Raw genomic sequence first — 15,215 nt, 5'->3', positions numbered from 1 at the left:
GGAATTAGGTGTGCAAGCCGGTGCGGAGAGCCTTTCAGTTCTTTGCCTTCATGGCTCCGGATTCCCCAATCCCCAATCCCCAATCCTGGTGAGCCCTCCAGGAACGCTGCAGTCCACGTGGGCTCCCCGGTGGCTCGCGGGGCGGGGCACAATAGGCGGGGCCAGGCCTGAGGGCGAGGCTGGCCCCGCCCCCGGGGCTCCCATGGCCCCCCGCGCCCCACGGCCAGATGCTGACGTGTCCTTTCCTTCCCACTACACCTCCCGACACTACCTACTACGGCTGCCCCGGAAGTCCCGCCCCATACTTAGGCCGTCACCGCAAATCAGCTCTTTCAGCGCTTCCTGGAGCTTTCCTCCCGTTTTGGGACTAAAGGGCGGGGCTCCGCGAGCAGGGTGCCTATTGGTTTGAGGTCCGGCGGGCTCTGGGCGCTAATTGGCCGGAGGGCGGTGGCGCTCTGGCACGCTTGCGCGGCGAGTAGAACGTGTGGCGGCGGCGGAGAACGCGTCTCCTCTTTCGCTCCCAGTCCCGCTGCTGCTCTTGTGAGCGCCCGGCGAGTCCGTGCCGTCCATTGCCCGAAACCCGTCGCTTGCCAGCTCTCTGCCGCGGCGGCCTCTCACCAACACCGACACTCACATTGACACCTCCAAGCCGGTCCACCGCCTTACTTGCTGCCTTTCCATCTCTACACATGGCCTCCTCCGCGCAGAGCGGCGGCACCTCCGGGGGACCCGCGGTCCCCACCGTGCAGCGGGGCATCGTCAAGATGGTGAGAGCGGGGCCCGGGACACTGACCCCCACCGCCCGCCTCCGGGCGGGTTTTGGCGCTGGCTCCTCTTCCCCTTCCGCCAGTCTGCATGGTCTCCCAGAACCCCTTTCCTCTGTCCCTTTCCTTACTTTTCACCCATTCTCGGAATTCCCTTCCTAGACGGAACCCGACACGGAATCCCCTTGGTACTTTACTTCCCGGACACTCTGGCATCAGGGGTCACAGTGATTTCCGTGGTCGGCGGCACTCAGACCTGCTGTTTACCAGGACAGATCGGTCACTTGATTGATTAACGGAGATAAGAAGTTGATATCTGCCCTCCCATCCCCCCGTTCTTCTGTCCATTTTGACATCTGCTGAGCAGTGTGCAGCTTTTCGAGATCCTGACATCCGCTCTTCCCTGAAACTAAGAGCATTTGGCCATCTTGAAGCTTTTCAGTTTCCACTGACGCTCACTTACTTACTCCCAAGTTTTCTCGCTCTTTGGCCCTCATATTCCGTCTTTTTCTCTCCACCTCTTCTGTCAAGTGTGTAGTCCCGAAAGCTCTTAGTATTTGGTCTCCCTCTCCTTCTGACCCTTAAATGCTAGGCCAGTAGGAATTTTAGCGATCGTTATTGTTCCCTCACCCCTTACACATAAGGAGACTGGTTTGAAGAGGGCAGTGACTTGCCTAAGGTCATCACGTGGTGGCTTGGATCGGGGCCAGGACCGGGGCCCAAGTGTTCGGATTCCCAGTCCACGGCCCTAACACTAGATTCTGCTTGATTTTATATCCCCTCACTCCCCACATTCTTGAATTTTGTATTTAAAACCCTGCAAGACTAATTTTTAAAAATTTACCCTCCGGCTCCATGATAATTTTGTAGCATAAATTCTCTTTATCACTTGTTACCTCTGTTCTCCCCCGAACCCTCCCAAATCTTGGAACTTGACGTTTCTTGGTTGTTGACAGATTTTCCAGTTGTGATGACTGCAGACTAATAGACATTCAGACATTTCGGACTTTAATACTGACTTCCTTCTGAAACAGCAAATATCTTTTATGATATTTTCTCTCAAAGTTCCACATTTTTTTGCAGTTGCACAAAGTTTAAAAAACATTCTGTTTTCTTGGCTCATTGTCTGTTAGGGTTAAAATGTTCTTTAGCTTGTGTGTGTGTGTGTGTGTGTGTGTGTGTGTGTGTGTGTGTAAATTTTTGAGATTTTTTTTCTCCAGCCTAATTCTCATGTATTCATTTCTTAGGTAATATTCTGCCACCAGCTGAGATTCCCAGGGTTTTCAGTATTGCTTTTCCCCTTTATGCGTAAATGGAAAGTCAGAATTTATTAGAAGCTGAGTGAGAAGGGAATTTCCAAGGTCCACATATTTTTGCCTCTTTGAATCTTGATCTGTCCCATGAGTAGCTCCTCTTACATTAGTTTCTTTATTTGCACTGATCTTTCCCTTCACCATAAGAACACAGCATCACTTGGCGGTCCGGTGGTGGGATTGGCAGCAATTGAGTGGATCTTTCTGAATTCTTTCCTTCACTAAGGCTTGAATTTTTCTTAAAGGTCCCTCTCATTTGTGGGGTAAGAGTGGAATGAGGCTGAATATATTTTTGCTTCTGTCAGTGCTAGAGGCCTCCAGGGCATTTGGAGTCTATGAGGTGACCATGCCCGCAGATTACCCCCATGGATACGGAACATCAACAATCACTTATTTATTAAGGGTCGTGTCTTGTGCTGAGTATTCTGTTTGTATTATTTCATTTATAACACCTAACAAGTAGATAGCATTATTGGTTACAGTTTACAGGCGTGTAATCTGAGGTTTAGAAAGAGTAGTTCACGCAAGGACAGGCACTTTTACTGGCAGTAAGAGGCAGAGCTGGGACTTGAACCCAGGCCTGTCTGCCACAGCGCGTGCTGCTCCACTTCGTGCTGTGCTGCTTCTGCCTCTAGGACATGACTTTATAATGTGGAGGGTGGGGCCAGTGATGCATGACACAAAATTGCAGGAAAGTGAAGCTGACTGTGATCAAGTTGAGGAAAGATTAGATGTTATTCCTTGTCTTATCCTCGAGCTGTTATTGTGGTGAGTGACTTCATTTGGTGCTTATGGTCATTATGTGCATAGGAGTGTGGTGTGGAAGACACACTTGAATCCGGGAGGAAGATTTTATTTATTTTTTTTAATTTTTATTTTTTAAAGATTTTTTTAAAAAGATTTTTAAAAAATTTATTTATTTGACAGAGACAGCCAGTGAGAGAGGGAACACAAGCAGAGGGAGTGGGAGAGGAAGAAGCAGGCTCCTAGCGGAGGAACCTGATGTGGGGCTCGATCCCAGAACGCTGGGATCACGCCCTGAGCCGAAGGCAGACGCTTAACGACGACTGTGCCACCCGGGCGCCCCGTGGGAGGAAGATTTTAAAATTCAATCCTCGTGGGGCGCCTGGGTGGCTCAGTCTGCCTTTGGCTCAGGTCGTGATCCCCAGGTCCTGGGATCGAGCCCTGCATCTGGCTCACTGCTCAGCAGGGAGCCTGCCTCTCTCTCTCTCCCTGTGCCTCTCACCCAGCTTGTGCTCTCTCTGTCTCTCACTCTCTCAAATAAATTAATAAAATCTTAAAAAAAAAAGGAAAAAAAAGAAAATTCAGCCAATGAGTAGTCTATATTGCTGTGTCTTTCTTTGACCAAACTGCAGGGATGGGTGGCTGAGTCGTAGGTGGGGGTTAGGGGAGGGAAGCCAGGTGAACTGCAGGGCGACAGGCAGATTTGTGCCAGGAGTAGAAGCCTTGTCTGGAATGAAAAATCGACCACTGGCAAATTGCTCTGTGTGAAGCTCTTGTGCTAAGCAAAGTTGTATTTTCCTGGAGAGCAATCATTTCCAGTGGTACTAGGAAGTGCTTCGTGAGAACTCTACAAAGGAAAATGGAGCTCTGTGATAGGAAAGTGAGAGGGAAATAGTTTGAGAGTTAGAGAATAGCTACTGCCTTTTGGGAGAGGGGTAGAATCTGGAACACTGACTAACCAGAGGTATGTTTTTCAAGGGCGCCCTCCATATTTGTCTGGACTCAGGCTGAGCTGCAGGTCTGAAACGGTATAGGGGTGAGCTTTGCTGCAGTGAAGAGGTCCTTCCTCTTTTGGGGGGGGCAAAAATCAGATTATAGAGCCATGGAAGGTGCAGATTTCTTCTGGTCTCTGCCTTCTAATCCTAGTAAGTCCTTCGTTACTTTTTTTTAAGGTTAAAGAAGAAAGAACTTGGAAATCAAGTTGTAAAAAAATCTTTGCATTGACTAGTTTTAAAAAATGATGGTGAAGGTAGAGGCTGTGTCTGCTTTTGAGAGTGGGAGCGAAGGGACAGAAACAGAGTTGGTTCTGGAATGTGTTTAAGGAGGAAGTGGGTAGTAAGTTGACACAAGCATTTTGGAGCTGTTCTGTTACTGAAAAGGCAGTGAGGATGATGGAAAACCTGAAGGTGGATTTATATTTCCTGAGTTGGGATGAGACTGGCAAGTGTGTGGGCAGACAAAATATAACCTGGAAAATGCCCCTGAATGTCCCTGTCAAATCAGATAGTATTTTCTCAAAACCCAGAAAGATTCTGACTCTGGATTTTTTTGAATAATTTGCTAGACTTTAGCCGCAACAGATTATTTTCAGCACATGTTAAATAGATGAGGTTGGGAGAAGTTTTGGGGTACTTAGCGTAAAATTTGGTCACTCTACTTAGCAGCTACGTAGAGATGGCTATTTTCTCTGGTCTTACACACCTGTTTACTTTCTCTTTTGGGGATAGAGCTGTTTTCTATGTCTTTTCACTCTTCACTTTCCCATTCTAACTTGGTGTGTTCGTGTGTCTTTTCAAGCAGGAGCCACACGGGTTGCTTTCAGGACAGCAAAATGCGTCTGCCACAGTTCTTGAATCTTTTGTGCTTATCAGAAGCTGCTGTGGAAGCAGCATGTCTTATCCTGCTTATGGTGTGAAAGGCCAAAGGGAGGACAAGGCCAAATCTCCGTTCATTTCACCCCACCCCATTTAATTGCCTAAAGGCGAAAGGAATCCCTCTGCCAGTCTTTGGTTTGAGGCTATGAACCGTGCGTGATTCTCACTGGGTGACTAAGGCAGAGGGGCATCAAAAGGAGGAGATGGCCAGTTTCCTCCTTCAACAGGAATTGTGCTGCCAGGTTGTTCTCAAGTGGGATACCGACTTCCTGGTGAGTAGCTTAGTGGAAATTTCTCCAGTGTGCAGCTTGTAGGAAATGCTACATGTAATTTAGATTATTATACCTAACTGTTTCTTAGGTTTCTGAACTAAAAAGTATGTGTCTTTCCAGAGTGTAGTGGGGACAAAGAGTAGTAGTCCATTGATCTGCTCCTTCCTACGTGCACTTAGCTCATGCAGACTGAAAGAAAAAAACGTCTTTCCTAACCTACTTAAGATAACTCTTATGCTACTACTACTCTTATTCTACTACTCAGGGACAAGGTAGCTGAATAACAGTATTTTAGTAGAGCCATTTGCAAAGAATTAGGTAGAAGGGGATGGAAGGCTTTTCCCTGTAGTCTTAAAATTGCCCACTTCTCAGCAGGCGAGCATGGTAGCTTTCAATCAAGGTCGTAGGTAAAGGAGTACTAAGTTTCTACTGTATCTTAAATGTCTTCTGTCATTTTTTTTTTCTGTATGAAAAGAAAGCATCCAGCAGGCTCTAGTCATGCTAACAGTGGCTGCTGCCATGTACTGATGATACAGAATGATGAGCAATCGTACTTCCTTTCTTTGTGGAATTAATTTTATTGATCATCTGCTGTGTCAAGCTTTGTGTGGGTATTGGAGAAACGGTGGTAAAAAGTAGATCAGATTCCTGCCCTTATGGTTTATGGAGGAGACAGACAATAAAAACGTAAATAAGAAATAAGTATGATATTACAAGATCTGATTTCTGGGGAATGGGACAGAGTGATTGAGAGCAAGGGAAGGGGTGCACCCATAGATACGGTGTTTAGGAAAGGCTTCTCTCAGCACTCGCGCAGAGATCTGACAGACAGCTGAGAACCAGCCATAGGGAACAGCAAGTGCAAAAGCCGTAGGATCCCCACTGATGTTTATCTTCAGTGTTTTTATAGTAGCTCTTCAATTCCTTCAAGGTCAGTGTTCCACGTAAATGGTAAGGATTTCACCTGAGCTATTAATATGTGTTTTAGGGTGATAGAAGGCAGAACGGCAGTAGAGGCGGTTGCTGTCCTGGTATCCTGGTGAGATTGATAGCCCACAGTAACTCAGTGTAAACAGTAGGAAACTGATAAAAAAAAAAAATACTTGCTCTTGGTCATAGTCTTGTTTCTTACAGGGCCAAGACTAAGGTTTTTTTGGCTTCCTGTCAGCCAGTCCTGTGTATTCCTAAGGTCACCACCTTCCAGTGGAGGGTACTTAGCTGAAAAGATAGATGCCAGGAGCTGGCTCAATGAGAGTCAAATAGCATGTAGAATTTGTCGTTGTTTATACTTCTGTTAGCATTTTATTACTACATGGAATGTTCTGCTGCTCTGGCCTCTGGCAACACTTTTAACCTAGCAAGCTTTAGTGACAGTGATGGTGAAAAAAAGTCATATGCTTCAGAGCTCAAACTAATGGTCAGGAAGGAACTAGCTCATGCATAGTGTGGCTTATTAACATGAGGGGAGACTCCTGAAGCTAGGTAGTGTTCAGTGCTGGTAATAAGTGGGCAAATGATTTGGTGGAGCCTGTGCCTCAGTTTACTTGGAGTGTGACATTTGGGAAATGAGTGAAGGTTCTAAGGCCTGTTGTGTACTCGATTATGAGTGTAGACTAGCTATCCAGCTGACAGGTGTGGTTCTAGCAGGGGTTACAGTAGATACCCTTTGGAATCTGGTCTTCGGATTTATTTTATTTCATTTCTTTGAGGAATAGCATAGCTAAATATTATAGGAAATTCTTAGCCTTATCCGGGATAAGGTACAAAGTAAAGGGATTCAACTCTTAAGGGGCTTATGTAGTTTTTCCTCGTATTTCTTGTTGGGAAATGGAGAGACACCCGGTTTCTGTTGCTGATTCTTCTCTTGGGAGACTGACATATGCTTTTTGTTTTTACAGTTGAAATTGATGCAGAATCACAGGTTGTGAACATTTGACGCAGATGGAGTGTTGCGATATTTCACTTATTTTCCCTGAGACTCAGTATGATAAACTAATGTTTTTCGCACTTAGCTCTAGGGTTTAGGAAAAAAAACAGTGGTTTCAGTTGGCATTTTTTTAAAATTAGGAAGTAAAACAACTTATAGGTAAAAATCTAATGAAAATTCAGGTGACATTTTCGGATGTCATTTTTGAGATGTTCAATCTATCCTATAAACTGAGCTTGGCACATTTTCTCTTAATATGCTTATGATGAGTGATTTAAGGCACCATCTCCTCTCTTTATGCCTTAACACATTTTGAGGTGCTTTAGATTCTATATGGGAGGTAGTCTTCTTGGGATGGTCTTATAACACCAACCCGTGTAAGAGGAGGAATTGAAAAGATGGGAGAATCTGTGCCTAAAGTTAGTAAACCTAATTTATTAACATTGTCTTTGGGAAGCAGCCTGGCAGAGAAGAGAGATTGGCCTAGGATTCAGGGGATACAGTTCTAGCCCAGATGGTGCTATCCTCCACATGAGTGAAATGGAGTAAGATATTTCACCTCTCAGGCTCTTTCTCTCTTAAATGAAGTGGTAAACTCAGTCTCTAAACTTCTTACAGCCCCAAAGGCTGTGATTGTATAAGAAATCTTATATTGAATGTCTTTTAGGCATGATGAATCAAAACTGAGAAATCTACCGTATGGTAGGCTTCACTTTGAATTGCTGCTTATCCTGCAATGAAACATGTTTTCTGTTCCCATTGCTTGGGTTTTTTTTTTTTTTTTTTTTTTTTTTTTTTTTTTTTTTGAGACAGTAGATGAAATGTAAAATGTGGTTTTTGTAGTGTAGGAGATGAGGGAGTTAGAATTTGAATTAGACTAAGTGACTGGGTAGCGGAGTGGATTGAAGGTGGTGGATAGAAATGAGCTCAGGGGTTCCTGGCCTCAGTAGTGGTCTCAGGATAGACTAGTGGGAGTGCTTGTTTGGGACCCAGAGAAACAGGCCAGCAGTGGGTTTTATTTACAGTCTCACCTCTGCTTCAGAATACCCTGCCATTCTCCTGGGGCAGCAGGTCTTGACTTGAGAAGGTGGGGCTGAGGAGGGCACTCTGGGAAACTCTAGCTCATGGGGAGCGTTTACTCTGGTCCTGCTCTTACTTGGAGGAGTCTGGGGGGGCTTGGTAGGGTTCTGAGCTCTGCTTTTTACACTTCAAGGCTGGAGCTTCTTCCTTTAGATCATCCTAATTGTCTTTTGCAGATCTTTTCCACTTCATTTAACGTGCAAGTATGGGAATCATCATAATCTATTCTTGGTAGTTCCTCACATGGTTTCTTTTCTTTTGAGTTTATTTTTTATTGTAAGCTTTCTTAAATCCTTTCTGGGAGTAGGATTAGAGAGAAGCAGCCCAGTGATTTTTCTGACCAGATCGTTGCTTCAGGACCACCTGGAAGGCCTTTCAGAGGCACTGAAGTAGAATCTCTGTGTGGCCTGGGAATCTGTATTTTCAAAAAAAGCCTCTCCTAGGTGATTCTGAGAGTCATTTTTGGATCCATTCAGGGACTGGCATTTGAGACCCACTGATCTTATTTAACTCCTTTTCTATGTGTAGTTGAAGGGGCAGGACACAAATGACAAAAGGAATGTTGGGGTGGGTGCATTAGAATTTTATGAGAGGAGGATACTAGTCTCTTTTTAGTGCTTGTCTTGATGGCTCCCAGGACACTTTGCGTTGCTTTTAATCTGTAGCTGAGCATTGGGCTGACGTCCTAAGGGGTCCATTTATAGTGATCTGAGATCCCATTCTTGGGTCATAGCTGACAGCTGAGAAGTTGTTGTTTTACATGCCTGATTTAGGCCATATGCTCATTTTAACATTCATCTGCCACTTTTCCTTCTATTTGCATAGATTCCCAAGATTATCCTATAATTTGGTGCCAATAACTTGGTACATTATTACTATGGAAGTCTTTAGTGTCCTCTACAAACATGAAGATTCTGTGCTGCTCACTTTCTGCTTTTGTAATCTTTGGAAGCCACACGCTTGGGCTTTCTGGTTTGTTTCTATCCTGTTTCTTGTTTATAAGCCCCATTCTTAACAACATCAGTAAACCCTGAATGACCTCTGTGGTGGTCTTCGTCTTTACTTTTTATTCCACTAGTTTGTCTAGTATGGAAATAAAAGTTTCTTACAGTTCTCAAGTCTTCAAAGTCCTTATGATTAAGGGTCGTATCTGCAGTTCCCTTGGTGACTTTTCCTCATTTTGACCAATAGTTTTCTGGTTCATCCCTGAATTCCTTCAAAAAGTTCAGGTGAATGCCAGCCAGCATTAGTAATTTAATAATTACCAATATTTAAGTTTTGGACTTAATATTACCTGCTCATAAGATTTCAAATAGTAGAGAAGTATATAAAATTAAATACAAAAATCTCTCTGCCTCTGGCCTAATCCCTCAGTTTTCTAACATTCATTCTTATTCTCCTAAGAAAATGTGTTTCCAGACTTTTCATGCAGAAAAATACATCCTCCTTTTCTTTAAGAGATAGAAATGGGGTCATAATATATGTGTCCTGCAACTTTTTAAAAAATTGTCATGATCATCTAGGTCATAATTATAGATCCTACCTCATTCTTTAATGGTTGAAGAGTATTCCATCATTTGGGTGTATTTACTTATCCATTTATTTGTTGATACATGTTTTTGGTTTTCATGATTCTAAACACTGCTACACTGATTGAACGTTTTTTTTACATCTTTGTGTTCTTGCGTTGGCATTTCCAGAAGATACGTTCCTGGCAGTGCAATGCTGATACCTTTTCATATCACTTAATGTTTTTGGTGGTTGTAGGGTGGTTTTACTTACACTTCACCTGTTTATTTCTTACAAATAACATCGTAGGTAAAATTTAGGGCAAAATACAGCTTAACATCTCTTTACTCATTAATCATTGCACATTTGGTAGTCCTCTGTTTCCCCAGTCAGAGTGTCCTTGAAAACTGCATTATCTCTTCAGTGGAGGGCAGAGCCCAACCACCTGGGGATCACTAAATAACTAATTTTTAATTGCTTGAAGACCGTCTGGTGTTTTAAGGTCCTGGTATTTAAAGGAGCGTAGGTTCTTTGAGCTTTAGCTTCATCTGCTCTCTGGGTGCTAGAGGGCTCCATGACTAAGGAAGTGTGCAGCTACCCAGCTACAGGTGACATGAGAAGGTGACAGGCAAGGTCATGTGAGAGGTTTGACTTTTTTTCCATGGACTGGTGCATAGCTTTTCTTCTTTTTTTCTTCTTGGACAAGGTGAGGATGGGAGGTGGTAAGCATGGCCACATCCTGTGTGGGAAAACCCTGCAATTTTTAGAATTGTCTGGAGAGACTGAACCAGGGTAGTCAGCGTTGGTAGCCTTTCAGTCAGTTGCAGATCCCAGCCTTGGTGTAGGGCTTCAGATGTGTGCGTACCCCTCCCATAGTTTTAGCACTGGAACACTGCCTCTGCTTCTGTGTAGTTCAAAAATCTTTTGGGGAATCAGCTATTTTAAAAATTGAAATATTATTTTTTTAAAAGAATTTATTTATTTATTTGAGAGCAAGCACGCACACGCGGGAGGAGGGGCAGAGGGAGAGGGAGAAGTAGGCTCCCCGCTGAGCAGGGAGCCCAATTTGGGGTCCATCCCAGGATGCTGGGATCATGACCAGAGCTGAAGGCAGATGCTTAACTGATTGAGCCACCCAGGCATCCCTGAAATATTATTTTTAAAGCAAACTTAATTTGGAGTGCCTGGTTGGCTCATTCAGTTAAGCGTCTGCCTTCAGCTCTGGTCATGATCCCAGCATCCTGGGATAGAGCCCCGAATTGGGCTCCCTGCTCAGTGAGGAGTCTGCTTTTCTCTCTTCCTCTCAAATGAATAAATGAAATCTTTAAAAAAAAAAATAAAGCAAACTTAATTTCACTGTTGGAAATGGGAAACCCGTGTTACTTGCCATAACTAGAAAGTACCTTAAAAAATGCACAATGAAAACAAAATGTTATTAAATTCTAGTTAGGTCTTGTGTCATGTGGAGGGCTCTGAAGAAAATTTGACAAGCGATGAAGATGTGCTAAAGGCTTCCTGCCACCAAACTGGAACTTTCTTCTTCATTTAATAGGAATCATGGAAAGACAATTGGAAAGGGGACAGTTCTTATGCATGTGTAACAATTAAATGCTAATATATACAGGGTTCATTTATCATTTAAAGCAGTTTTTTTTGTTTGTTTTTAAACAAGCCACTACCCACATTGGGAAACAGACATGACTTGTGTCTTGAGGCAGAACTGAACTGATTTCTGGAGTGTCTGTGGTTCAGGTCAATTGCTTCAGCGACTACTAGTCATATAACCATGGGCAGGTAATTTTACCCCTCAAGTTCCAGCTCTGCCTATAAATGGGTGTAATAACAGCACTCTCCTCATGGGGCTGGGGCTGATTACATGAGAGAATGCGTGGAAAATGTTTTAGCACAGTGTCCAGCGCATGTGGCATTCAGTGACCATTAGCTAGTCTTAGTCCAGCAGTTTCTGTATCAATCCTCAAGTCAGATGGGAATGAAAATGGAACTGGCTGAGCAAAATGAGAGGAATAAAGAAAGACACCTGGCAGGTCTTGGGATGTTAAAGTTGTTCAATTTAAAGGACTGGGTTTAGTTTTGAGATAATATTCTTAATACTTTTGCTAAAATATCCTTTATTATATAAATAATGTGATGACTTGTTTTAATATCCTTGGCAAAAATAAAAACTAGATAACAGGTTAGTCCCTGATTTTGGGGGCTGGGGAACCTTACTTGTCTATGAAATTTAGAAGTCTGGGAACCCCTGGCACAGCAGAAACGTGGGCACTGGCAGATGTGTAACTCTTCTGAACTTCAGAGATATTAGCTGTTGAAATATTAGGAAAGATTAAACAAGTTTAGGTAATGTGTGGAAGACTGCAGTTTGTGTGTGTGAGAGAGAGAGAGGAAGAGAGAGACTGTTGTTCAGTGGCATAAGGTTGGCTAGTTAGGCAGAAACTCAAGTGGGAAAAGTTCTGGCTCCCTTTGGTTCCTTGCCCCCATCCTCCCAGCAACCCTCTGGCCTCTGGTACTTCAGGACCAGCCTGCATTTCATCCCCCTCTTCCAGTACCCTTATCACTGCCGTCTCAACTCCACCCCCACCCAAGTCCACAGCAAAACTTGAAGTTGATCTGGTGATATATTTAGAACAATTTTTTCATTACAATGTAAAACATTTTTTAAAAGATTTTATTTATTTGAGAGAGAGCGGGAGCAAGCGTGAGGGGCAGAAGTAGAAGCAGACTCTCCCCTGAGCCGGGAGCCCGATGCGGGCTCAGTCCCAGGACCCTGGGATCATGACCCGAGCTGAAGGCAGACACTTAACTAGCTGAGCCACCCAGGCGCCCCTAAAACATCTTTTTTTGAAAGATTTTATTTATTTATTTTAGAGAGTGTGCTTGTGAGTAGGGGGAGGGGCAGAGGGAGAGGGAGAATCTCAAGCCGAGTCCACGCTGAATCTGGAGCCAGGTTCGGGGCTTGATCTCATGACCCTGAGATCATGACCTCAGTGGAAACCAAGAGTCAGACGCTCAACCAATCCAGGCACCCCTAAAACATATTCTCTTTCCTTATTCTCTAGGGAGACTAAGTAATCCAAATTTGGGGGTTTTTCGGTTCTCTATGCCGGTTCGCTAAAAGCTCAGTCTCCCAGGGAAGGACATAAATTAGTTCTTTGCAAGTAACAGCTCCTTACCTGGCCTTGGCACCTTTGTAAGAAAGGGGTGATTTACAGCTCAATCTCCATTGGGCTGTTGCTCTTTACACCTGTTGTCTTGGCATAATGATCAGGAACACCGCTTTTCACTTCAAACTGTCCTGATTCCAGGGATAAAATGGTTGCTTACTGTACTTTGTAAGAACAGTCAGATCTGGGAGAGTGTGGGGTGACAAAGTTCACAGAGACCAAAATAAACGGAAGGTAGATGTTCCTGTAAATCTAGCAACTGGGATGGCCTGAAAGAGGGTCTCATGGCTAAGAAAGCCTTTAATGGAGAGAAAGCGGCCTAGGCTTGAGACCCCAGGCTATGTCCTTGGTTCTGGGTAAAGCTTTGGGCTGATGAAATTTTTGTTGTCAGTCTCATTAAAGTGTTGCTGTTAAATAGAGGCAGGTAGCTTTGTTTTATGATGGAAAGGGGACCTTGTGAATTTAAATACTGATGGTTTTCTTGGAGGATGGATGGGTTGGAAAAGTCAGATGTGATATTTTCAGATCCGTTTGTTTTAAAAATCTTTTATGGGGAGGTGGTAAAAGTGACAGGTCTTGACAGAGGCAGAGGAAGAAAATGGATGAGACAAAAGGCAGGAGAAATGGGTAAGTACAGGTGGAATACTCAGTCTTAGAAGCAGCTGTGAGCAATCTGGATGCAGTGTTCAGGGTTAAGGCAACTTGCCTAAAGTGACTAAGCGTTGCTGGAAGTTTGTAGTAGAGAAAGGAACAAGAGGTGAGGTTTCTAAGTTTTTGTTTCCAGTCTTTGGAATGCGAGGTTAGTGAACTTTTAAACTTTATGAATTCTGTTCCAGGAGAGGGAAAATCCATTGTTTTATAGCCTTTAATACCAGGGGCATTTTTATTTTTGGCAATAACCCAAAACAGTGTGTTATTATGCCAAGTGTAATTTATCTGCTTACCTAACAGGACTCTCCCAGGTCTTCATAAAATTTGGTGCATTCTTTCCCTACCCCCCTTTCCTTCCCTCTGTGTGGAAGGGAGACTGGAGTGCCTGGGTCCTGGAATCCTGCTGAGATCTATTATTCTGTGTGCAGTAATTGCTTGTGTTATTACTCTTGGCAGGTGAGCCCTTTCACAGCCCAGAGGCCAGGAGGCTGCCTCTATTACTTAAAAGCCAAGTTATCTTGTTAAACTCCTCTCTTGTGAGAGCTTTAGAATCTCTTGAGACCTCCTGCAGGCTCTCTGTGGGGCACAGGCCCAGCTCCTGGGTAAGCCTGCCCTGCCCCAGTGTTAGTCATCCTGATTCCAGCTCTGGAGGACTAACTTTCCGTTACATAGCAAAGCAGCAGAGGGCTGCTAGCTGGAACGCTTGCTTTCCATTTAATTCTTAAGTGTTCCCGTTATCATTATCAGTGCTCTTAATGAAAGTACCTCTTTCACTCTTGTGTCAAAGAAAATGTGTTTCTTTGATTATCAACAGGAGAAGCTGAAAGCCAGTGTAGGGAGAATAAGAAGCTTGGGACTTAGCTTATCTGAGGAACTTAGAAAATTGGTTTTTGAAAGTGGTGATGGCACAATGCTAAGAGTAAAGATGCCCTGTGAGTCTGAGCTGTCCATAAACTTGGATTTGAAATTTCTATGCTTTATTTTATTTTTTAAAAGATTTTATTTATTTGAGAGAGTCAGAGAGGGCGCAGGGTGGAGGGGCAAAGTGAGAGACGGTTTTAAGCAGACTATGAGCTGAGTGCGGAGCCCAGTGCAGGGCTCGATCTCAACCCTGAGGTCATGACCTGAGCCAAAGTCCTATGCTTAACCAACTGTGCCACCCAGGCACCCTTCTATGCTTTACTTTAAAGAAATGTATTTGTTTTGTTGTTCATTAGAGAGTGCACTCCCTCTGCCCACCCCCCCAAAGGGAGAGGGGAATTAGAGGTGGACTTTATGGTTAGCATAGGATATGTAGACTATTACGGATGTTTTTATTTTTTTATTGTTTATTTTTTAAGATTTTACTGAGAGAGAGAGCACACGGGGTGGGGGGAGGGATAGAGGGAGGGAGAAGCAACTCCCTGCTGAGCAGGGAGCCCAGGGTGGGGCTCAGTCCCAGGACCCGCGGGATCATGACCTGAGCCGAAGGCAGACCCTTAACTGACTGAGCCACCCAGGCGCCCCTGGATGTTTTTAATAAAATGGAGGAGCAGTCTCTTCTGGGCAGTACCTGCAGTTAAGATAACACAGGGGAGTTCCAGATAGGCCAGAGAGCCCTCTGTTAGCTTCTTGAGGAGGTATGCCAGTCTGTGCATTATGATGGAGGGGCCAGACTGGCGCACCAGCTGGTTGTGGGGAAGGAATGACCACTTGTCTTGTGATCCCCAGCTGCGTTAGATGATTGGAGACTTCAGTTTTTATTCCCTCATGATCCTAGGATTTTATGGTAATCCTAGGATTTTAATGGTAAGAAGAATCCTGGGATGGTACGTTAATTTAGCAATAAAGGACTCTGAAATGTTTGCGGTAGATTTGTGATTTGTACTTTATTTTGACCTAAATTTGACCATTAACATT

At 44.1% G+C, this 15,215-nt stretch overlaps 1 protein-coding gene across 1 annotated transcript in view; it reads left to right on the top strand.

Annotated features, from left to right (window-relative positions):
- The first annotated feature begins 464 nt into the window (after positions 1–464).
- SND1 (staphylococcal nuclease and tudor domain containing 1) overlaps positions 465–15,215 on the top strand; it is a 406,385-nt gene continuing 391,634 nt past the window's right edge. Inside the window, exon 1 of the mRNA XM_045792715.2 lies at positions 465–767. Coding sequence (XP_045648671.1) covers positions 690–767 — 78 coding nt within the window. The 5' untranslated portion in view covers positions 465–689. The remainder of the gene's footprint in view (positions 768–15,215) is intronic.

Source organism: Ursus americanus, chromosome 3 (genome assembly GCF_024610735.1).
Source record: "Ursus americanus isolate L20-20 chromosome 3, mUrsAme1.1.p, whole genome shotgun sequence".
Classification (NCBI taxonomy): domain Eukaryota; kingdom Metazoa; phylum Chordata; class Mammalia; order Carnivora; family Ursidae; genus Ursus; species Ursus americanus.
Note: the sequence above shows the minus strand (reverse complement) of the source record. Positions and strands in the feature narration are given on the sequence as shown.